A 22,807-nucleotide genomic window follows, 5' to 3' on the forward strand; every position below is an offset into this window, starting at 1 on the left:
GCACTGAAAATATTAATCTACCTTTCCAAATATAAAAATAGGAATAAAATCTTATGAAAAACGGGCACAACATACAAATCTATTCACTTGTTTTTCTAAATTGCAAAACATTATTGGACCAGAAATGGCTCTTTAAAAGAAAATTGCCTAAGATTAAGCACACACACACTTACAGATATACCATCCTCACAATAAAACATGATCTATAATTATATTTTTAAAATATATCAGCTAGTATTATTTGATAGGAATACAGGTATTTTTGTAATTGATTTTATATGAAAGGTAAAAGATTCTGCACAAATAATCCAAGCCAAGAGTATCATATTTAAATATTTTTTAACATAAATAAACATATTGCTTACAAGTTCTGCGTTTGTGAAGAGAAAAACAATGCCATTTTTGTAGACGAGGGAATATCTTTTTTATTTTGGAACCAGGGTAAACAATAAGTATTTGTAATATACATTAAGAACACTTGTAATTTTCCTAAAAAAAACAGAAACAAAACAAAACAAAAAACTCAACACAAGATGGCTTTATATCAAAACAATTTAATCAATAGAAAACAGAAATATTTCCAGAAACGAACGTATTTGCCCCAAAACAGCAATGAAAACATTGTACGTTTTATGAAAAATACAAAACGTGACGCACAACGTGTAAAAAATAAACATCTGTATAAGAAATGCCACCAAACCAGATTTAAAAACCACCAACAGCTGACGTTTATATCAGAAACCTCTGATCCACCAGCATTTTGTTGACAAGGTTCTTCCTTCCAAGGCTGTTACGGAGGAAACAAAACATCTGCAACACACAAAACAATTTCAAATATTCAGCCTTCATTTAGTGCCGAGAAGACAGCGCTCTGCACGAACATCAGATACTGACCGTTTGCTGTACGTATGTGAGCACAGCCGCGAGCACAAAGTTCTGAGATCCCAGGTCAACAACGCAGAAGAACAGAGTGTCAAAGATAAGCAGCGTGGCCTCGTTTCCATAAAACAGCACGTTGCTGAAGGAGTGCGACTCATCTGCAGAGAGAAATGCATCTTATACACACGTACATTCATGTGCATGAACAGCCATCGGAAACAAAACAAGGGAAGGTTGTTACCGTTGTAAAAAAAGCTTTTGTCACTGGCTTCCATGAACTCCATCCCCAAGACCCTCTCAAACATGAGCTTATCCCTCACTGCGTAGTCCATGTCAGAGTGGCCCTGTGTAGCACACACAAACACACAAAACAAATCTACTAAACAAACAGACATGCGGTCGGGTCAGCCGAGTGATGAGTTTATTTGTGCTTACATGGTCAATAACAGAGCCCAGGAAGTGGTTCATGGTGTTGTAGGCTCTGAACTGCAGCTCTGACAAGTTGGCTGTGGAAGCGTCCATCAGCCGAGAAGGTCTGATCCTCTGGGGAACAGGAAGTTGGAGATTATTCTTTGGAAGAACAAGGTTGAAGGAGAGAAACAAACGTGACAGAGGTGAGCACAAACCCTGCTGAGGGAATCCTGTATCCTGTCGTACTGAAGCCTCATACGGTTGGTGATAGACACCTGAAAGGTCTGAATATCTGAGTTGGGAACTAGACCCCGCTGACCACACAGAGACTCCTTACAACAGAAACAAAGAGAATCAAAATAATGTTAATAAAGAACCACTTTTCTAAAGAATATCAGGTAGGAAAAAAAAAAAAAGCTGTTAGTGTACGTACACGTTCTCTCTTCAGATTGTTGTTCATTTCCTCCATGTTTGTATCAGCGTGCCCATGCACTGAACGTCCATGGATGTAGTAACCAAAACAGCGATGGGACAACAGCAGCACAGAGATCTGCAAAAACACACACACACCTTTAAATAAAAGAATACAGAGGGAAATATGCCAAAAACAACACGTGCTTGTGTACGTACATTGCTGACAGAGCAGAGATCCACAAACTGACGAATCTTGTCCTCTATGAAGTGCTCATAAAAGACCGTGAAGAAAATCACCTGTGGGGACACAAAGGTGTCTGTTAGAGGAACTCATATGTTACATTTCTCTGAATCCTTAAGAACGGTGAAAGATAAAGTAGCTGTGACTGGTGGCTGTTTACCTGCAGAAGTCCGATGCAGAGCCAAAGCGTAGCTGCAACACCGTATCGCAGAATCAGGCTGTAAGGAGGGGTGTACGCCTGTGGGGGGCGCTCTAAAGTTGACCAGGGGTCTCTCAGAGCCAAGTTAGAGAAACCCAGCACCTTAACACAAATCGACACGTTAGGAATGAAGAAAAGAGACACATATACCTCAAATAAAACAGGGAGAACGTGTTTTGTTTTGTTTTTTTTCCACAAGACGTACTTCTAGAAAGAAGAGCACTGCCATGACCTGAAAAGTTGGGCTGATCTTGCGGATGGTTTGGAGCTCGTTCCACTCGTTGGCCACAAAGTAGGTCCTCCAGATGCTGACTGGAGAAGAGTCACGTTTTGTATCCCCGGCACCTGAAGCAGCAGAGAATAAGTTAAACTGGAAACAAACCGGTGCCGTAATTATCTCAGAGAAATGGTAAGTTATGATCCGTACCTGACACAGATTTGCTTGGTTTAGTCCGAGGCCTCTCCCAGTCAATCAGAAATATATCAACCGACACCTGCAGGTAAAGCTTGTGCAGAAACTGAACAGCCTGGATACAAACACACAAAATAAGACTTTTTAAAAATGTTTTATTTCAAGCTACAAACACAACATCTAAACTGAGTCGAAATCAACAACACTCAGTTTAACAATGGACTTTACCTTGAGAGCAAAGGCACAACCAATGTATGTGACAAACTGCTCCTCCTGCATAGGCAGCGGCAACAACACTGATACAAATTGCTGGGCCTGTATGCGAACACACGTACATCACATCAATTCAGAAAGCAGACAAAAAGTTAAATCTGTACATTAAAAAGTCAGTCAGGGAATGAAAAAGGAGGAAAAAAACTTGCCTTGAGAGTCTAAAGAATGCAGAGATGGAAAGAGAAAGGGTTAATACCATGCAAAGACAAAGAAAGAAACACTTTGTGTGGGGAAAAAAGCCAAAAAAGGCAGGAAGGAAAACACTTACACAAAAAGGACAAACTTTACTGAGACCCCATCTAAAGTTTTAGTCTGGGAGACATACCTTGTAAAAGATGAGCCAGTAAAGTCCAGTTCCCACAGTGACAACAAAGAAAACATTGGCCAGATCACCAGCGAAAAACAAAAGGAACTTCCCAATCGTCTGAAAGGATCAACAAACTGTCAGCACCGGTTTAAAGCTTTACACACATACACGACATGGAGCGATTGAAACGATGATACGCTACCTCCACGTCAATGAGGGGAGAGGCAATCCTTCTCTTGTAGCTGACTGTCTTCAGCAGGGCGCAGAGCACGGCCAACCCTCCCAAGACACCGAGAGCAGTCTGCGCAGACAAAACATCAGCTGAAGCTGGATCGCTCTGTGCTGCGGCATCGGTCATACGGACAAGGCTTTACTCACATCTGTCTTTGTGCGAGTATCAACCTGATCCATCTCGTACTCCATTGCAAAGGTTACCTGGAAACAGATAAATCTGAAGCATAAATTTACCAAAAAAGCTTGTTTTTGAGATAAATAAATATGATGGTAAAGCTTGATGTTAGACACTGAGTTGTAATGCTCAAGGTAAAGTTTAGGGGCACTGGGCCTTAAGTCAGTGGGTGTGCATGTACTCACAGACACAGTCTGAGTGTTGATGTCTGTGATGGGAACATCTGTGTAGGTCACACTCATCAGAGGGGGATATATTTGGCCCTCCTGGGTTCGCGGGACAAGCTGGAACCTACAAAATGCACCTTCAATACAAGCATCTCCACTTCACAAAACAGTTTCCAGACACTTCATTTTCCATCTGGATAGAAAATGTGGTGGGATTTTACCTTATTTTGACCGTGGTGGCCACGCGGATGACTTTAGGTGAGGAACCTAAACTCTTCTCTCTTCCACTCAGCGTGTCGACCAGGAAGATTCGTCGAGAGAGGTACCAGTTCTTCATAACCTCTACAGAAAAAAATAACACTCATCACAATATTCTGCATGCATGTTGTTTACTTTAAAACATAAACTCTCACCTTGATTGATGAATCGCCCATTGTATTGCTGGTTTTGAACCAGCGTTGGCAGAGGAAGAAGTTTTTTGTTTTCTCCTCCACCGAGATCCATAAAAACATCATAGAACAATGGTTCGGGATGGGTAACCAACAGGACTGCTACGGAAAGCTCACACTGCACAAACACAAACAAATTACGACATGTGATAAGAGGTTGCTTTAATTTTCCCAACTGAATGCAAGACACTCACACTTTGTTGGTAAGCAGTTCCAAAGCTGAAGGCTGCTGCTTGTTTGGTCGCTGATTCTGGACAAAACTACAAAAAGAGGAGGCAATGTGAAGTGTTTATAAACTGCCCGTTATGCGTATTTTATCCGAATCACACGGACTAACACCATACTTTGGTCAGGGTTACACATTTCAGCAGAATAACAACAACTAATGCATGCATGAGTTAAAAAGAAAAAAATAAATGGTTGAAAGTAACAAGGAAATTTGAGAAGTGGCTCCAACACTAAACTCTCCAGGTAAACATCAAGTTTTTCAGGGCTCAAACGCCTGTAAGTGAATCTCAGATGATAAAATGAAGCTCCCGCTGACACTTTCTGGGAAAAGGCACAGTAAAAGAAAAGATGGCACAAAAATACCAGAGCAAGACCAAAACAGCTCAGGCAGTTAAGGTCAATAAAGTCCAGACTTACACACCTGATCTGATTACTTGCACTGAGACTGGTAGTTTGTATCAAAGAAATCTGAGCTGAGACACAAAGCTTGTTTGCTTGAAGCCAGAAAAAGAAACCGAGCATCTGATTTAATCTCAATTATCTTGAGATCTTACCTGCAGGTTACTTTCTCCTACTTGCTCCCATCTAAGGAACTCTCCTCTGACGTTATAGACGGCCGCTAGCAGCTGAAGGTCTGTATTCTGACATAAACAAACAAACAAAAAGTCCATCAAGAGAACATTTCTGCTTCACAGCTCAGTTGGAGGAATCTGGAGGGAACAGGAACTCTTTTAAATGTGGTTAACGTGTTGAGGCCTTCTTGATTTACAACATTTTTATTGTAAAGATGACATAATTGGCAAATTTACCTTTTTTGTTCCCCTGAAACTGAAGCCAATGGGAACGGGATCTGTTTGAAGTACTCGACTTGCCAGCCCCGGTTCGTCCCCATAGTACAGCCACGGGAGATTAACTCTCCTGCAAGCAGAAAAATCACAACCGTTGGACTGAAAGCAAACCACAACAAGCCGGACTGTGACTCGCCGACATGCAGAGATGGAAAAAATCCAGACATGGTTACCAATAAGCAATGCCTTGAACTGAGCTGAGAGTGGCCTTTGATCTGAAGATCGTGTTAAAGAGCCCACAGGCGTCATTGGACAGACCGCTGAAGGAGTGCATATTCATCACACACATGTTCCCGAGGGCCTGACACGCTGTCAGGTTTGAGAAGATCTATAAGAAGAAGATAAAGTTACAGAAAAAAGCTAATCACACACACGTTTGAGTAAAATCCTACCATCACTATTATAAAGCTGGAACACAGTGGTCTTTATGTGTGTTAAAATCTCTATACTCAACACTATACACTTAATTAAAAACATTGTTTCTGTATTTAATTATTCCATGAAAGTTTTGCTACAATTCATTGAGTGAACATTATTAAATGACATTTCTGTGGAACATAAATTACTGTTATAGTTTTATAGAAATAAAATTCGTTGGATTACGAGGCATGCTGCTGAGGACGAGTAGAGGTTTTCCACAAACCAGGCAGACTGGATGCTGAACTTCTGCAGTGGAAAAACACCAGATCAGAACAGAACAGGAAAAAAATCTGCATGAATGTGTTTAGAGAAAGGCAAAATGTCTCACCAGCTGAGAGTAGCTGACACTGGGGTTCACACTGGTCGAAAGGCTGCCTGAAGGGAAACACAATCCTCCTGCCTACAAAAAACATAAATACAAACACTGATGAAAGACGTATTTTTGACGGGTGTTTAATTTGAGAGTAGCAAGATGTTTGAACTCACCAGGACATTGGGAGAGGTGCACACACAGGAGGTATTTATGAAGGTAGCCTGACATCTCTCACACCTGAAAAACAATTTTTAAAAAACAATTTTGTTCCATCACTTACATAATAAACACTTAACGCGGCCTTCTGTTTGCCTGTGCAGTAAAAAAAAACACTGCATCAGGGATCATAAAGCAAGAGTGAGAGCAAACAGGAGTGAAGGGCAAACACGATATGTCATAAAAGGAAAAAGAAAATGAAATGATAAAAGGTCAGGAGCTTGTGGTTTGAGATGCACAATTAAAATTATTAAGCCAAAAGAAAATAAAGTCACTTTTATTAAGATTTATAGATTTTATTTTTACTTTTACACAGACTTAATACTTAAATGAACATGACAAGACATTGGCTGCTGCATAGAACATCTCAAGTGCTCATGTGTGAATACCACAGCTAAACCCCACCATCTTGTGGTACAAAGTTTGATTACATGTCGTACCATGAGGGTAAAGTCAAAGTCAGCTTGTTAACGAACTTCAGATTTGACATAAAGGTATAAACATTTGACAGTCTTGAGTTTTTTTTAGGACTATTTATAAAACTTTTAAACCTAATACACGTTTGTTTTGGAGTTAGTTTCCAACATGACTGCAGAGGCGGCGCTCACCTGTGTAACAATAAAGATTCACATTCTTCATTTTAAAAAAAAATGCCTTCAAGATCTGAATTACGATCATTCCGTCCAGAAAACATTTTTTTTTCTCTCAGGAAATTATTGTCTTGATTACACCCAACGTCCAAAATGTAGAACATCAGACACTTGGATCAGTTACCGCATGTATCTAAGTCATGTAACCTGAATATAGTGAATATAATGAATATAATGTACCTGTCTCCACTAGTGTTTGGTACAGACAGAGCAGGACTGTCACCGTTGCAAGCCTCACATCTGGCCTCATCCAGAATGTTTCCGTTAACATCCCTTTCCACTGGAAAAACAAAAATGGACATGTTCTACCTTTCTTAACTTCTATTACCTCACCATGCTCCATTTAAAACTTTCACAGTGCGCACCACAAATTATTTCTTGAATTTACAGCAGCAAATCTTTAAATAACTTCTCTTGTCATTGGTGACTCACCCAGGACGCTGCCTGATGAGCACTGACACTTCCCCTCATCGGTAAGGCTCCCCGGACAGCGGATACACCCGAACCCGTCCTGAGTGACTGCCTGTAAAGGAGGACAGCAAGAAAACATTACTCAAATATTAACCTACACCATGTTATGGCGGGACTGTACGAGAGACTGTAATTTGACTTCAAACAAATTGGAGGTAAATTGCACATACAGGCTTGTCCGTGGGACACTGCTCACAAGCGATGGACACTTTATCTGAGCTGAGGTTTGTTGTTTTGTACCCAGTTTGGCAAATGCAGCTCAGCCCTGCAGAAACAAACAAACACTTTCAGATTAGAAACAGTTTTATTTCACCTACCAGTGAGGGGCATGGATAACGTTAGTCAGGAAAGGACAGAAACACAGTTTAAATTTGTAAACCAAAGGAAAAAGATATTCTACAGGACTGATTAATATGCATGAATACATGAAACTTGCAATATTTACCCAAACACACCTTACCACGATTACATTATGTATAAGCTCATAAATATTGTCATAAATGTAGGATTTTCATGCTCTTTATAAAAAATACACCCAAGTGATGAGAAACAACCCAAAGCCACAAACTAGTCCTTCACCCAGACTTGAATATAAATCCTTACCTAAAAACTTATTTAATGTAGCTTGATTATGTTGGGTAAATAAAGTGAACAAAACCTCAGCTTTTGATTAAATAAATTCTGATGAAATCTCACTTTATTCAGCTCTAGCCTCTCAGACGAATGTCCATAAAAAAAAGGCTTTGCTACAACTAAAGAAATGAGGGGGAAGTGTGTCTTTGTGACCGGCTATTGTTAACAAAAAAAACTAAATATAATTTAAAATGTGATTCTTTGCTGTCAGTGTGTACAAGCAACACTGCTTCATCCCTTGATTGTAGGTGCCTCTCAATGTTTCATAGGTCTAAGTAAAGTGGAATAAAAAAAAGGTTTTAGAAAAGAAGTCACTGTTCTAAATAAATAACCTTCAGAATAACATAAAATGACAACAGAGTCTCGTTGAAAACAAAATAAAATGAAATGTGGCTTGACTTTTTTTTAAAAAACTGAGTAAGATTTCGAATACTCTTTTTTATAGATATGATATGAATGAAACTCGACTATAAGTTGCATTTTATGCAGTCTTAATTATATAAACATTAAGTCTCTGGGATGACTTTTTTTAAAGACATTAGCAGCAAGCTAACTGTTAGCTACTCGTTGCTGATACTCCCGTGGCGGACCATATTACTCTTATTCTTTTTAAGATTAGAAACAGTTATTAGTGTTTGGTATCTTATGACGTCAGTAGTTGTGTTGTATTATGATTTAAACAACAACAACAACAAAAACCCGACCTGTTGTGCTCTGGCGCTGATTTGAACCGCACTTCGCGCACGACAAACTCGATATGTCGAAGAATTCCTCCGCGCCGCAGTCCGAGGGGGCCTTAAAGGGGATGACAAACTGCTGACAGCAAATGTGACCAATGTTCATCAAAAACAATAACGTTATGAGCCCTCTATGCCCATTAATGACGAACAGAAGCGTCCCCGGCGCCATGGTAAACAACGGTCCTCCTTTTTTACCCACAATCCTTCACGGTGCGTGATGACGTAAAGGGCTAACTTTAGCGCGACACAGAAAACAAAAGATAGATAGATAGATAGATAGATAGATAGATAGATAGATAGATAGATAGATAGATAGATAGATAGATAGATAGATAGATAGATAGATAGATAATAACACTTATTGCATCTCTTTCATTTTTGCACATTTATAGATTCTGTTTCACTTACAAGCTTCTGTTATGTCTGCTGACACTGAGGTGAAAAGTTTATAGTTATGGATTAAATGCATAAGTAGTACAGGGGTCAGTTGCTTAGATAGATTGAAATTTAGGCTTGTTTAGTTTAGTTTGAGTTTCATTTGCTGCCTGTTCAGAGTTTAGAGAAATCCATTTAAAGTGCAGGAGTTAGAAGATTGCCCACCTGTGTGTGTTCACCTGTGATTCTTGTTTGCGAGCCCCGGCCGCTCATTAAGATGTGAGTTTGTGAGCCCAGCCGCTCAGTAAGGTGTGCATGTGAACTGGTGTGCATGTACGAGCCCTGCTCGGGTGCAACATGTGCACAGGAGAACCGGTCCAGTGTGTGTCTGTGTGTGTGTTCACAGCGTTTCAGCCCACCACAGAGGAGGAGGCAGATAAATCACCCACAGGGAGATAAAGAGAACTGTTTAACCTTGTTTAAGTTGTTTCATGAAAAGGTGTCATGTAATCTCAAAGAAGTGCTGAGTAAGAGAAACATGTAATCAGAAGTTTGTTGTTAAATACACTATCGTGTTACAGAGATGCATTATGTGGTAGTTAATTCATAAATCATTAAACTAGATGATTTTAAATAAAAAATAATTAAAGTGAGTTAAATTTTAAGGAGGAGTTCAGTACAACCAAACTCAAGTGTATTACATCCTAGTCTTGGGTCGGAGGACTGTACACAATTATGGATCTGTCAAGTGGGCAAAAAGTAAAAATGGACAGCTGAAACCCACCTGCAAGGGGGAAGAGGGAATCATATATGTTATTGAAAGTGTATATAACTCCGTAAAACTTCAGTCTTTGTCCCTGTTTTCTATGACAGCGGACTCAGTAAATTTAGGATTTAGCAGACAAAGATTAAAGATTACTCAAAAATGTGCCACAGACTCCTGAGAGTTTTTGACTCTGATTGTGTTTTTCTTTTTTCCATCTCTGAACAAACCTTTTAACTGTTCTGAGGAAGGGACAAGTTAAAACGCAACTTATTTCAATGATAAGATAACAGAAATCTGAGGCAGACGTCAGGTTTCCACAACATTAAGCAGCCAGGAGCTGGAACAAGAACTCAATTATTTAACATCTAAATAAAATAAAGTTAAAGTTGAAACATTTTACACTATCAAGGGGAAAATTAGGTTTACAATATAGTGATAATGTTTACAAAATTCTCAATTTTGTAAATTTTCCAATCCAATTTTTTGCACAGTGCTGTCGCAGTGTCATGGCAGATTATATTTTATTTAATTCTTTTTGAAAAAGGTCCATCATTTTGATTGAAAAAGGCTGGCTTTCAGACTTACCATGTGTTTTGGGTTTTTTTCTCTCTGTGTGTGAATGCACATCAGCCTAAAAGAGTAAACAACGGCCAAGGTCAGTCTCATCACAGATTCCTCTTTTTTGGGGAGAAATGTTACTGCTTCCTGTGTGAGCTACAAAGAATGTGTTGGGGTTGTGGAGTGTTTTTTGTTTCTGTCCAGCAGGTGGCGGTATGGAGCGTTCTGGAGAGTGGCTGGGTAATTATGAGACACACCTGGATCAGATGATGGTCTATCAAGGAGAGGCATATAAGGAGCTTGCTGCCACTCAGTCGACGCCTGAGTATTGCCATTCGTGGTACATCAAGCTCCCAGTACTTCTGAGTATTTGTCTTAAGTATTTCCTATATGTATCTGTTGACCTTGTGTGTTTTCATCTCGTCAAGGAAACTCTGAAGTACAGTCTGGCGTTAACCCGGAAAGAAAGAACCGCTGAGTGAAGATTAAAGCTGCTCGAAGAACTTACCTCGTCCGTGACCGAAACCCTGTCCGCTCTCCGCCGTTCACTGCCGCCACAAACCTGCTCCAGCTTGGTCCGACTTCACAACCCGTAAGCTAAGTCTTACCAGCTTCAGAAAGTCATTGTGTGTTGGAACGGAACCGCAACTAATCACAACTTCTCCCTCTCAAGTGCTTCCTGAACCCAGAGCCGCTGGAGTCCGTGTTCCAGTGGAACCCACGTTCCTGTTTTCACTACCTCGCTGAAAATAAACCTTAACTTACTGCCAGTTCCTTGTGAGTTTTCTGCTTGTGGGTCAAATCTTGGATAAAACCATGACAGAATGACTCGATTCTCTGATTATTGCTCCCATTCTTGCCAGAAAAATAAAGAGTCTGAAGACAATAAGGCTGTACCTCATCATATTAAGATGTTTTTACATATTGGAAAGTAAAGCAGAAACAAAATGCATTCATTTGGAGGCACAGACAAAATCTGTGACAAAAGAAAAAACACGGGAAGAAGAAACACCAACAATGTCCAAAAGAAAAACAAGTTTACTTATGTTGAACATTTAAAACACAGCGGCAATTCAGAGTGCTTTTTACATGACGTTTAAAAAGAAGTACAAGGAAAAAAAAGCATTTTAAGGAAAAATAAAAAGTAAATCTAATCAAATGTCCCCTATGGCCATGACAAAAGGGGACATTTTTGTTTTTAAATTCACAATTTTCGATTTCCTGCACACATGTTAATGTTTTTGCAGCTCTGTCCCTCGGGAGTAAATGGTCTAAACCGAGCAGAGAGAACTAATTTGTTTATAAGGGTGCAACTGCAGATCTGCCTTGAGCAGTTCAGAGATTTTCCGAGAAAACTGCAAATCATAGCAAAGCGTGTAAGAGAAAATGTGCTTAGGGATAATGAGAAACTGCAACTAAAATAAACAGACTGTCTGAACAGGGTTTTAACAGATAAATGTGGGATATTTTGTGATATAAAACACAACCTATGTAATATGATAGTTGAGGGTTTTTTTCCACAAGAGTCCTCTGTGTTTTTTTTTTGTTTTTTTTTAGCAGAATGTGAGTCACGGGGAGTTTTACAGGAAATACAAACAACACCTTTGCATGATGAAACTCAACTTGGTTCACTTCCTTTATCAAAGCCATCAAAGTACAGCTCACACAACTTATTGAAGATCATGTAAGTAACATCTTTCTCTCAACTAAGGATTTACTGGAATGAGCCTAATACAAAATCTGAAGAAATGCATCATATTACTAGAAAACAAATAATGCCGAGACAAAGTCTAGATTTGTACTGAATGCTTTTTGTTGATAACTTTCCAGATTTGTCGATTCCTTGCTTCGCTGCAGTCAAAGTTTCAGCTTCCTATTGGGTCATTTTGCAAGATGTGTTTCTTTTCCCACAAACAAGCTGCTAAGCTGAGCTAAACATATCCTGAGCAGTTACAGATCTTTGCTTGAAAATGTTGCCATCGACTATTTAGTGTCGACTTTGTGTGCCTGTTAGCAAAATATCTCATGAACCACTGAGAGGATTTTAATGAAACTTTCAGGAAATAAATATTGGATGCACCTCTACAACCCAATTCAAAATGTTCGCCACAGCCAACTGATCTTAGAAAATATAAAAAAGGCAATATCTCAGTCAATTTTGCAGATACAGTCCTAAAACTTGGCGTGGCAGTAGTTGTGAAGCTGCCAAAACATGTTCTCCAAGTGCTACTCGTTGCACAAGATCTTTGCTTAAAACTTTAGCATTAACTGTTGAGTCAACCCTGTTAGTCTGTTAGCAAAATATCTCATGAACCACTGGATGGACTTTATTAAAACTTTGAGATAGTATTCATTGGATGTGTATCTACAGCTGATTACCTTTTGAAGCCAGTAAAATTCAAAATGACTGTCACACCTTATCTAATGTTAACCAACACAAAAATAGCTGAAACTCAGGCATTTTTACAGAGATTGAATTAAAAATTGATATGGTAGAAGCTGAGACCTCAGCATCTCGCAGTATCATGCATAACAGTTATCTTCAAGGTTTTAATAAGGCATTCCTCCAAGGAATGTTACACTTTCAATTTAAAAGATGCATTTACTTAGGATTATTACCATATTTACCACCGGTCTGTTTTTTGCTTTTTACTTACTGTGCATGGAAATCAGTCGTGAATCTTCTCATAATAAGCAATTAAACGCAACCGAATGTAAATAACCGGAACAAAACAAAAACAAAACAGTGCGCCTATCAGATTAAACCGAGACCAGGCGCCGCTTGTAGTTCACACTCCGGCCAGTAGGTGTCAGTAATGAGCCGAGGCAGATCTCCGGCTATAAAAAGAGGGAAAACTGCGCATTTGGGCTGAAAGGGAAAGCGGGAGGACGTCTCCGTAACCAAGACAGGATTTTTAAACAATAACACGCCTGACAGAACGACCTTTAGACAATATTCTGAAAGAGAAAGAGAGTAAGTATAAGTGTGCATTTTATGTAAAACACGTTTTTTTTTTGTTTTACCTTTTAAGCTTTCCCGCCTTTCCTGCATAAAGCTTATCTTTGTGGCAACTGTTTCCTCTGGCATTGTTTCCCATGTAAACCTTAATCTTAAACATTTTTTGTTCTTGGCTGTTTTTTTTTCCTTCTTTTTTTGCCCCACCAGAGTTTTCAGAAATTTCAGACACCACCCAGCCTGCATGAGGGAGAAATGTCCGTAATCCTGCGACTGCAAGGCCTGGACGAGAAGGCAGGCTCTGATGATATACGCTCGTTCTTTGAGCCTCTGCACATTCCCGATGGAGGAGTTTACATCGTGGGAGGAAGTCTCCGAGAGGCCTTTATTGCATTCAGGACAGAAAGAGAAGCGCAGCTCGCCATGCGTCAGAGTGGACGGCCCATTAAAGGCTCCAAGGTTCTCCTGCACATAAGCAGCATGGCGCAGCTGGAGCACAGATTGGAGTCGTTGATAAAAGCGAAAGCTTCCCGGCTCGCTGCGCCTCAGCCACAATCGGCTGCAACTTTTCCATCAAGCCCTCGAGAGGACAACGACGCAGCAAACCTTTTACCTTCTGCTGAGTTTTCATCTGAGCCAGATGCAGAAAATTTACCGCGTTTAGACGATCAGGAGCCTTCAGCCAATACTTCAGACGTTTCAGCTTCAAATGAGCACCCTCTGGATTCCAACACAGCCTTTCTTTTTGGAATTTGCACCGTCCTTCAACATCTCCAGTCAACACAAACTACGCTGCCAGGAGTGGATTTTCACACGGACGAACGCACAGGCGTACCCTCTGAAGAGACGGAGACGCCGGAGCAAACCTTGAACTCAAGGCCAGGCTACGTCAGGCTATTTGGCCTGCCAGCCTCAACCACAAAAGAAGACATTTGCAATTTTTTCAAAGGGCTGACTGTACAGGAAGCCATAGTAAACGTTCGGTTGGGACCCAGTCGTGGCTGCGTTGTGAAGTTCGCAAAAATCCGGGACGCGTTCGATGCCCTTCGCTTCAACAAACAGTTACTCGGCTCCGTCTGTGTCGAAGTACGCGGGGCAGATGAAAAAATGTGGCTCGGTGCTCTTGAAGAATGTGAAAATGCTTCAGATGTTTGGGTGACGCAGAAACCTGAGCGACGCCTTAAGGACAACTTAAACAAGAGGGGGTCTGTGCTGCAGCTAAAGAGGAAAACTGCAAAGCAGTTCCCGCTGAAACCGTCAAAAAGGCAAAAACTTGACGCTCCCTCAACGACTTCGCCATCGCAATCTAAGGAGTACATCGTCGTCGTCAGCAATCTGCTCTGTACTATGACAAAAACTGAGATAAAAGAATTATTCGGGTGTCCAAACATTTCACACAAAAATGTGCTCCATCTGCTCGACAAAAACGGCAGCAGGACGGATAAAGCTTTTCTCATTTTTAACCGCGCCGAGGACTTTGACTACGCGATCAACCTCTCTGGCTGCCACGTGGGCTCTGACACCATTCAGGTCTCGTCGATCACCAGAAAGGACATGTCACAAATGCTCTTAAAGAACCACCCGAAGTATCAGAGGTCTGCTCGGGCAGATCCGAGGCTGTGCAGGAGGAGGGAATCCGACTCGGCTGAGCTGGAAGCATTACCGAGCAAAAACCTGGGCCAAGCCCTTCAGACGTGCCTGTTCGTTAGAAACATGCCTGCAGATGTGCAGAGAAGCCAAATAAAGAACCTTTTCTGCCAGTTTAAGCTGAAGACGGACGACATAATTTTGCTGCGCGACCGTAATGGCGATGGCACCGGCGAAGCTGTGATTAAGTTCCAGTCTGAAAAGCTGGCCGCACAGGCTCAGACGATCCACGGCAAGACGTTCCTGGGGACCAATGTGCTTCTTACCCGCATAAGCATGAAGCAAATGGAGGACATCTTGGCAAGTGTTTAATTGTCGGACACAGTTGCTTTTGGACATTTTAAGAAAACCGTTTGCCTTTTTTGTTTGAAGTTCAGCTGGGGGCAAAAAGTATGGAAGCATTTCCAATAATCCGTATGAGGCTGTTCAAAGCTTTGTCTCCATTTATGTTTTGTACATTTTGAAACAAACTTTTAAACACCTACAGTATTTTGAGTAAACTGAGATCTTTCCGGAGGGAAAGCCCCACTGATGTGACCGTCTCGTCGCTAGAATTGAATTCTTTTTTTTTTTTTTCAAAACAGCTGCAGCCTTTTACACGTGAGGAGGAAAACAAAGCTACCATAAAAGGAAAAAACAAAACTCGGAGATGTGTTTAGACCTATTCTAAACACATCGCTGTTCCTAGAATCCAAATTCGTGTCCACGTAAATCTGATGACGTCTCCTCTGTAGGAGCATTCCTGGATGTACCGAAGAAGACATATCTACAGATGCTACCTTCATTATAAATAAGCTTTACATTTTTAAACATTTTAATTTTTTTCACCCCCACAACTTTTATTAGATCCTGGGGAAGAGGACTGCATACAGTCAAAAACGATCCACTAAAACATGCCAAGATCATTTTGTGCCACTCCTGTCTTTGGAAATTTATTAGAAAAATACACGAAAAAGAACGAAGCGTGGAAGAAAAACAACAACAAAAAAAAAGTTTCAAGAACTCCCGACAGCTGAAAATGATGTGCATCTAGAACAGATGGCGAGATGAGAAGATCGAGGCTCCATCTTCTAATTTCAATTGTAATACTGGGATGGACGATCGGAATACCTGGAAGGACCTGCAAGAAGACAATTCCAAAAATGTTATTCTGACTGACATGGAAGAAAGACCCTATTTTCATATTTTTGTGTGTTGAGGCAGTTTTTTCTGTAAACCATGTCTAATAAGTTCCACTTGTGTATTAACTTTAAAGTTGCAGTTCACCTCTACTAAGATGGTGTTGTTGGATAATAATTTGTTTTATAAAAGAATTTCAATAAGCGCCAAATAAATAAAAACTGATCCAACTTTACGACTTGGAGGGATAACTTAAATTCGGGTTTATTAAGAGCGGGACTTGCTGCTGTACCTGAGGGGTTACTGGAGAACTGCTCATCATTGCTCATTGACGAGTTAGCGTTTGAACCCTGAGGACAAAAGACAAAAGGGAGAAGACATTTTTTTTTTATTCACAACAACAACAAAAAAAATAAAAAAGATTTGCTCATGTCTGGTTTTACACTGCACAAAGCATAGTAGACCAGATTTGAATAAAAGGGCCATATTGGTTCTAATATGCGTCAACAATTATTTTAATATAGTTAGTTAAAAATGAGCTTGGTACCCCTGATATGCTCCGCAGCCTGTACTCCATCAACACGTCTGTTAGTTTCTGTGTCACCTTTAGCACCAACTGTGCGTCGGACTCATTCTCTATCTGGAAAGTGTCCTAAAAAAATAAAAGCATTTTAACATCTTCAATCCTCAGCAAAGTACTACTAACCAGCTTGCTGATTTGGTACTCACCAGGTATGTGAGCAGAGTATTAGGAAGGCTGCTGCTCGCCGAAGCTGCTCCCATCCCTTCCGGTCTGTCCAGCGGCCTGTCGTTGAAGCTGTCCCCCATCTGGGCACCTTGGTACATTTTACCGGTGCCCTCGTCCTGCTGTCCACTCCTACCGTAGCGGGCTCTTCCTTCGCCAGGACCAAAACCGTTCCCGCCCCCAGGCAGGCGTTGACCCAGATCATCTGAGAACGGTGCTCGATCCATACCAGGGCCGGTAAACGTGTCCCTCGACATGTAGCCTCCGAAACCAGGCTCTTCGTATTCTCCGTACTTGGAGAACGGGTCACCTTGAGGGGAAAACTCCCCTGAAAACCCTGAGTCATGGAACCTGGGACCTGGACCTGTGAGATGATTACACACAAATATAAACACGCTGATACCGTGAGAAACTTTCATGCAGTGGACTTCAAATGCTAAGAGAGCTCACCAAAGGGGGGGCCCATTGGTCCCAGCCCTTGACGTGGTGGTGGAGGCCCTATTCTTGGAGCAGCAGAACCTGCCAGTTCAAATTAGGACAAGAGAGATGAATAATTTTATAAAAGCAGCTACAGCCGTTTCCACACTTGCAAAACAACTATCAACACCTGATCAGATCTGTCTTTTCTATGCATTAGGAAAAGTTTCACCAACATCAGGTCTAACGATTCTTCAGAGGTAAAGACAATTCATCGGCTCCAACGCCACGAGATCAATGACAATACCTCCCTAATACTTTTAATGTTTGATAAAATAAGCTACAGGTGCGTTTGCCTGAAGGTTAACCTAAATTTAACAAATGAGCCAAACCAAATCAATTAAAAGTCAAAAACAAATAAAAGTACCATTACAGCCCATCACCTTGCATGCCAAAGTTTGAAACAAAGATACTGAACTCTCTGTAAAAGTGAGTTACAGCAGTTTAACGTGTCCTTCAGCAGAGAGAGGCTGTTTCCTTCATTACTGGTAATAAGACTTCATACACGTGTTTCCACACAGCTACTGATTAAAATATTTGTTTATCTGTGTTAATAATTTATGCATGAGGAAAAGCTTTTCAGTGGAAGCGCAGCAGAACAACTTACGGAATCCTTTGAAACTTGGGACGTCAAAGGGCTCCCTTAGAATCACCTGAAAGCCACAAACAACAATTTTAACTTGTTAAAAAACAGCCACTTTCATCTGTGATGTCACTGCAGTGCGGTTGCTCGTCGGGCGATGCCGCGATGCCACGGCGCCCGCTCTCGGACGGTCCTGCCAACACTGTGGGAACAAAAGTGTGACGTGTAACGCAACGGCGCCAGCGTCCGGTTCGGCGTTTCCCCGTCCCGTCAGCTCTCTGTTCCACATGGACGTCAGATCGGCTCGGTCTCTGGCGCTGACTGACAGGAGGCAACAACAATGCCCACCCGTCGTTTCGTCGCCGTACCTTTTCATAGAGAGCAGCGGGGCAGAAAATTAGGCGCCCAATGTGCAAAACGGGGGGGTTTTGACGCACAAGTAAAAAACATTCAAGCGTGCGCACATCACTTTAAAAAGCTAAAGGGCACTTTTTTTATTTTACTGCTGCTAGCTGTTTCAACAGATAAAAAAAGTTGATGAAATCATTCAAGAAATGCAGTTTATTTTAAACCAGAGCCATAAAACCAAGACTACGAAGTTGTAACAGCAGTCGGTCACTTACTCTAATTTGCCCCCTCCCCTCTGCCTTTTCCACCTCTGCAGCGGCGGCTCTAAGCGGACCTTTGAGTGAAGGGTCTTTGACAACATCTTCCTCTTCAAAGGTGATCTTGTCAGAGTGATATTTTTTCTGTGTGGAGCGCAGAATGGGAGATGAGTACTTCTCCAGCACAGAAGCGTTGCCGTCAGGCTCGCGAAGAGGCGGGTCCTACCATGTATTTGAAGCAGTGTTTCCAGCCCTTCACGTGGTCCGTGATGTCATGCTGCACACAGGACAGGGAGCAGAGCTTGCAGAGGTAGTGCGGCTGAACAGTTTTACTCGGGCTGCGGTACTCCCACACATACTGGAGGCCTGCGGACACGACGTTGTGTTGTTCATCCATTTTTATATCTCAATACGGAGGGAGGAGCGGTTTGTGTGCGTGAGGGAAAAGGCAAATCTCCTTACCGATAATCCCAGTGACCCCCTTCAACAGTTTGCTCAGAGAGGGCACGGTTTGGAGAAAATTGCCTTTTGAGAACACTGAGAAAAAAACAAACATACAAAACAAAAAACAATCAGGAACCGAGATATACTTTGAGAATTGTCCAAGACTTAATGTGTCCGCCCAGGAAACTTGATCAACGTGTCAGTCAGGTTTGAATCTTTTGGGAAAAACCTACCGCCATTAGAGCGTGTTGTGTTTTTTTTGTTTTTTTTTTACACAACTTGCAACAACTTCATGAACTGAACGCCGTAAGACAAACTCCTCGTGTCTTTTGAAATCTGGGAGAGGAACAAGAACAACGGTTCTCGGCTATCCCCCCCACTTTGGTCCCTAATGCTCTGCACAGGACACATCCCACTACGATGCACCGCTTTCCTCCGTGCCTCCTGCGACAGAAGGATCACGTCTGTGCCGCAGTGATGGAGCAGTCCGTGCAGAACCTCAGATAAATACTTTAGTCAAGTTTACAGTGACCAACAAAGTTGCCGGTGAAACATGGGCAACTAAAACTTAACACTGCACTCAGCAGTGATTAAAAGCGTAGACAGCTCCCCGGCCCAAAAAGGGGATTTCAGACGAAGTTGCTGAAAGAGCTGCAACATCTTAAATTAATTATCTTAATTTAACGAGTCTGGACTGGAAAATATTTTTGCAGACCTACTTTTATGAGTGATCTCTAGAGACCAAAACTTATGAGATGGCACCAAAACAGGCCCCTTGATCTCTGAGGGACCAACCGAGAGGCGAGCAGGTCGCCCCCGGTGCCACGAAGCGGGAAAGTTAAAGTCTCGAGCTTCAACTCTCGGCACTGGGAGTGGCACCGTGTGTAAAAAAGAAGACTTACCTATGTCAGCAGGGTACTGTGGATGCTTTTTCTGTCAGCAGAGGGGATAAACCCACGAGAAGGAGAAGAGACACAAAAATTAGTGACAGGATGACACCCAGCAGAGGACTGAACTCTTCGTCCATGTCCGACACGCCACACGCGCCACAGAGCCGTCACTTCTTCGTTCTCAATGACCCCCCCCTGCATTACGCAGAGACGGCCACAGGAATGAACAGACGTGGGCTCTAAAGTGTGTCGTCCAGTGATGGCTCTAAATTCTCATCAAATGAGAACAGCAACGCTGTCAGTGATTCAAAAAAGGAAAAGGAAAGTTATTGCACTTTTATTACACGAGAGCTCCCGACATTCAACCTACAGACTTGTCTGTTACGGCCACATAAATGAGCACCGAGGTCACGACCCGTGTGCGCCTTTGGCCAGACTGATGCGTTTTGGTGCTTTGAATCAAAAGCTTAAAATATAGAAGCAAACAAAGAAAAAGAAAAGTTGCACAAATAAGTTCACATACAACCCCTTTGCATAAGGATGAATATGAACGGTACAACTTTTCTTATCGATGTGGCTTACCTTATTTAATATATTTTCTTTTTTTCTGTTTTAAATGAAGATAATTTCTTATTTTTGACACATTTCCCTCATCTGGATCAAAAACAGCAAAAAAATGCATTAGAGACAAAAGTCCCAGAGTGAAAAAAACCCAGATAAGTTTATGTTTGTGTCAAGTAGGAATGCGAGAAGCAACAGCCTGTAAAAATGTGTTTCCACAGACTGCTGTTGCATCAGTTCAAACCTGGCAACAGTTTTTGGTAAAACTTTTACGTTTTATCTCTTTGACAGTGGGATTTTAAACTATTGCCAGTGCATATCTGAGCCTGTTACGGCTTTTTTTTTGGTCTTGTACAGACTTCAACAATCAGCAGGAGCCTGCGTTGACATAAATGGCGTGTTCTTCTTCTTTTGCGCACGCGTGTTCCCCCAGATACAGGAGATGCACCGTGGGGGGACCAGCCACAACAACCAGTTCTCAATGTTGGTTTGGTGGATGGAGCCCCAAGGGCCCCCGTAGGAGACGGAGAGGCAGGAGTGCGTCAGGCATAAGAGCCCAAGAACTTCTCCTGATTGAGATTTACGACCGCAGAGTGTCTTTGTTCTGTCCATCCTCAGCGAGCAAGAATGGAATTTGGTGGCATTTTGAGCTCTTCAGACATCACATATTCCCAAATACACGCACTTCTCATAAAACAAATCTGACTGAGCAGCATTTTTCCCCTTCTGGTCAAATAAATGTACTCCTAACTTAAAATTCCTTATGTGGACTGTCTTGTTCTGTTTGAACTCTGAGCTGGTTCATGATCGTGAATCAAAGCTGTCCCGTTCACTCACTGCTGCACGTACTGAGCTGCGTTTACGCATCAATATGGACGCTTTATTTTTAGAACTGCTGTAATTCAAACTGGCGAAACGACCTGTTAAACTCCACGTTTGAGGCTAAGAGCTCTGAGAACTATAAAAACTACCTGCATTTGTTTATTGGTTCTGTAGATCACTGCAAAAACTGAAAACATAGAAAATTCTGTACACCTCAGATTATTTCCACATCAACTGAGGTCTTCAAACCAATACAAAAAAAAACTGAGTTTTTTTTAATGATCTAATAAATGCTTGCAAACTAAGCTTTGTAAAATTGGTGTTAAACTCACACCACTGCAGTGTGAAAGCACAGAAAGCAGGAAAGACGTCCAACCTACAAATGACTGCGGCCACGTGGCTCATCAAGCAACTTAAACGACCAATGATTTATACTAGTAAAAAAAAATATGTATAAATATAGAGCACATCAAATGCTCCTTGCTTAAAAAGCCAACATGATATGCAAAAAGGTAAAAAAGTGTAATCCTGACAATATCTGTTGTGTGAAGCGTTAAAAGATATCCAAAAGAAAATATTTACCTTAAACTTCTTCCTTGGAGGCCCGGTCGTTGGTGGACCTGGATGCTTTTCTCCTGAAGCCTGAGTCTCCGAGAAGAACATGGACTCCATGTTCTCAGTACTGTGAAATAAAAGAGACAAGTAAATAATTTAGTAGCCAAGTCGTGATCAACTTCAAAATTAACCAAATGTTCTGAAAATTGTCTTTATCGAAGAGGTGTTTCTGCTAACAGAGGTTTTTTTGTACAGTAACAGAGACGCAACTTGAATTTCTTTAATCCAAATGATTGTGGGAATATTTCAGAACAACTTCAAGTCTTTCAGACCATACATTGTGTATATTATTTAAATAGATGTATTTTTTATCTCTCATATCTTTGTATGTGCACATGTTTGTTACCAAACCAGGATGAATTTTAATGAAACTTTCAGTAAATAATCAATGGGGATGCATCTACAACTAAATAACATTTGGAGCCAACCCCATTCAAAACGGCTACAATTCAGCCAATTTTACAAGAACTGAATTAAAATTTGACGTGGTAGTAGCTGGGAGTCATGAACAACACGTACTCTGAGCGTGAAATCTCGCGATACAGCACAACGTTGTTGTTAGTTTGACCAAAACAGCTGCAACATCCGTCATTTCTCAATTTAAGGTGATCTTAGTCTAAACTTTGGCACGACAGGCGGCGGGCGATATGCATTCATTTCAAGGATCGCTTGGGTTTTAATTAAACGAGGATTAGCTCTGAGTGCGTGTGTGTAGGCCTAGCCAGACGATGCTTGAAATACCTTTTCACAGAATGACAATAATGCCACTGAATAAAATCTCAACAAGTTAAAAGCTACACATCTCATTACACATTACTTAAGCTACAAGGTGTAACCTGTCATACCTGGACATTTTAATGCAAACCCAGAGGTTTTTGTGAGCAGAAGGTCGGCTTTAGTTGTTTTTTTTATCTGGAATGAACCAACCACAAGAGAAACTAACAGAAAATAGAAGCACGATTAT

At 41.3% G+C, this 22,807-nt stretch overlaps 3 protein-coding genes and 1 long non-coding RNA gene across 4 annotated transcripts; 2 read left to right on the forward strand and 2 right to left on the reverse strand.

The window, feature by feature from the left end:
- Positions 1-534: 534 nt before the first annotated feature.
- Positions 535-8,888, reverse strand: tmem67 (transmembrane protein 67). The gene is made up of 28 exons (XM_017424959.3): positions 8,645-8,888; positions 7,478-7,572; positions 7,269-7,359; positions 7,017-7,116; positions 6,144-6,207; positions 5,986-6,057; positions 5,841-5,903; positions 5,411-5,565; positions 5,199-5,307; positions 4,944-5,030; positions 4,356-4,421; positions 4,126-4,279; positions 3,934-4,054; positions 3,731-3,836; positions 3,515-3,571; positions 3,339-3,437; positions 3,155-3,253; positions 2,785-2,871; positions 2,572-2,671; positions 2,350-2,489; positions 2,106-2,246; positions 1,921-2,001; positions 1,724-1,840; positions 1,506-1,622; positions 1,315-1,422; positions 1,121-1,223; positions 895-1,037; positions 535-810 (listed from the first exon to the last, which is right to left on the reverse strand). The coding sequence occupies exons 1-28, from the start codon at positions 8,847-8,849 to the stop codon at positions 730-732; spliced, it is 2,961 nt and encodes a 986-aa protein (XP_017280448.1). The 5' UTR covers positions 8,850-8,888; the 3' UTR covers positions 535-729.
- A 1,680-nt stretch (positions 8,889-10,568) lies between these two features.
- On the forward strand, positions 10,569-11,276 carry LOC108241088. Its single transcript, XR_001808798.3, has 3 exons — positions 10,569-10,719; positions 10,808-10,971; positions 11,053-11,276. It is a non-coding gene; the product is annotated as an uncharacterized LOC108241088 (long non-coding RNA).
- A 1,706-nt stretch (positions 11,277-12,982) lies between these two features.
- On the forward strand, positions 12,983-16,336 carry rbm12ba (RNA binding motif protein 12Ba). Its single transcript, XM_017425035.3, has 2 exons — positions 12,983-13,353; positions 13,546-16,336. The coding sequence occupies exon 2, from the start codon at positions 13,591-13,593 to the stop codon at positions 15,292-15,294; it is 1,704 nt and encodes a 567-aa protein (XP_017280524.1). The 5' UTR covers positions 12,983-13,353; positions 13,546-13,590; the 3' UTR covers positions 15,295-16,336.
- On the reverse strand, positions 15,884-22,799 carry si:ch211-197h24.6. The gene is made up of 12 exons (XM_017425037.3): positions 22,689-22,799; positions 21,811-21,910; positions 19,858-19,888; positions 18,974-19,048; positions 18,738-18,877; positions 18,530-18,655; positions 17,931-17,976; positions 17,297-17,365; positions 16,831-17,210; positions 16,649-16,753; positions 16,394-16,451; positions 15,884-16,102 (listed from the first exon to the last, which is right to left on the reverse strand). Exons 1-12 carry the CDS (start codon positions 22,694-22,696, stop codon positions 16,059-16,061), a joined length of 1,182 nt encoding a protein of 393 aa, XP_017280526.1. The 5' UTR covers positions 22,697-22,799; the 3' UTR covers positions 15,884-16,058.
- Positions 22,800-22,807: the final 8 nt, after the last annotated feature.

Source organism: Kryptolebias marmoratus, linkage group LG16 (assembly GCF_001649575.2).
Source record: "Kryptolebias marmoratus isolate JLee-2015 linkage group LG16, ASM164957v2, whole genome shotgun sequence".
In the NCBI taxonomy this organism is placed as follows: Eukaryota; Metazoa; Chordata; class Actinopteri; order Cyprinodontiformes; family Rivulidae; genus Kryptolebias; species Kryptolebias marmoratus.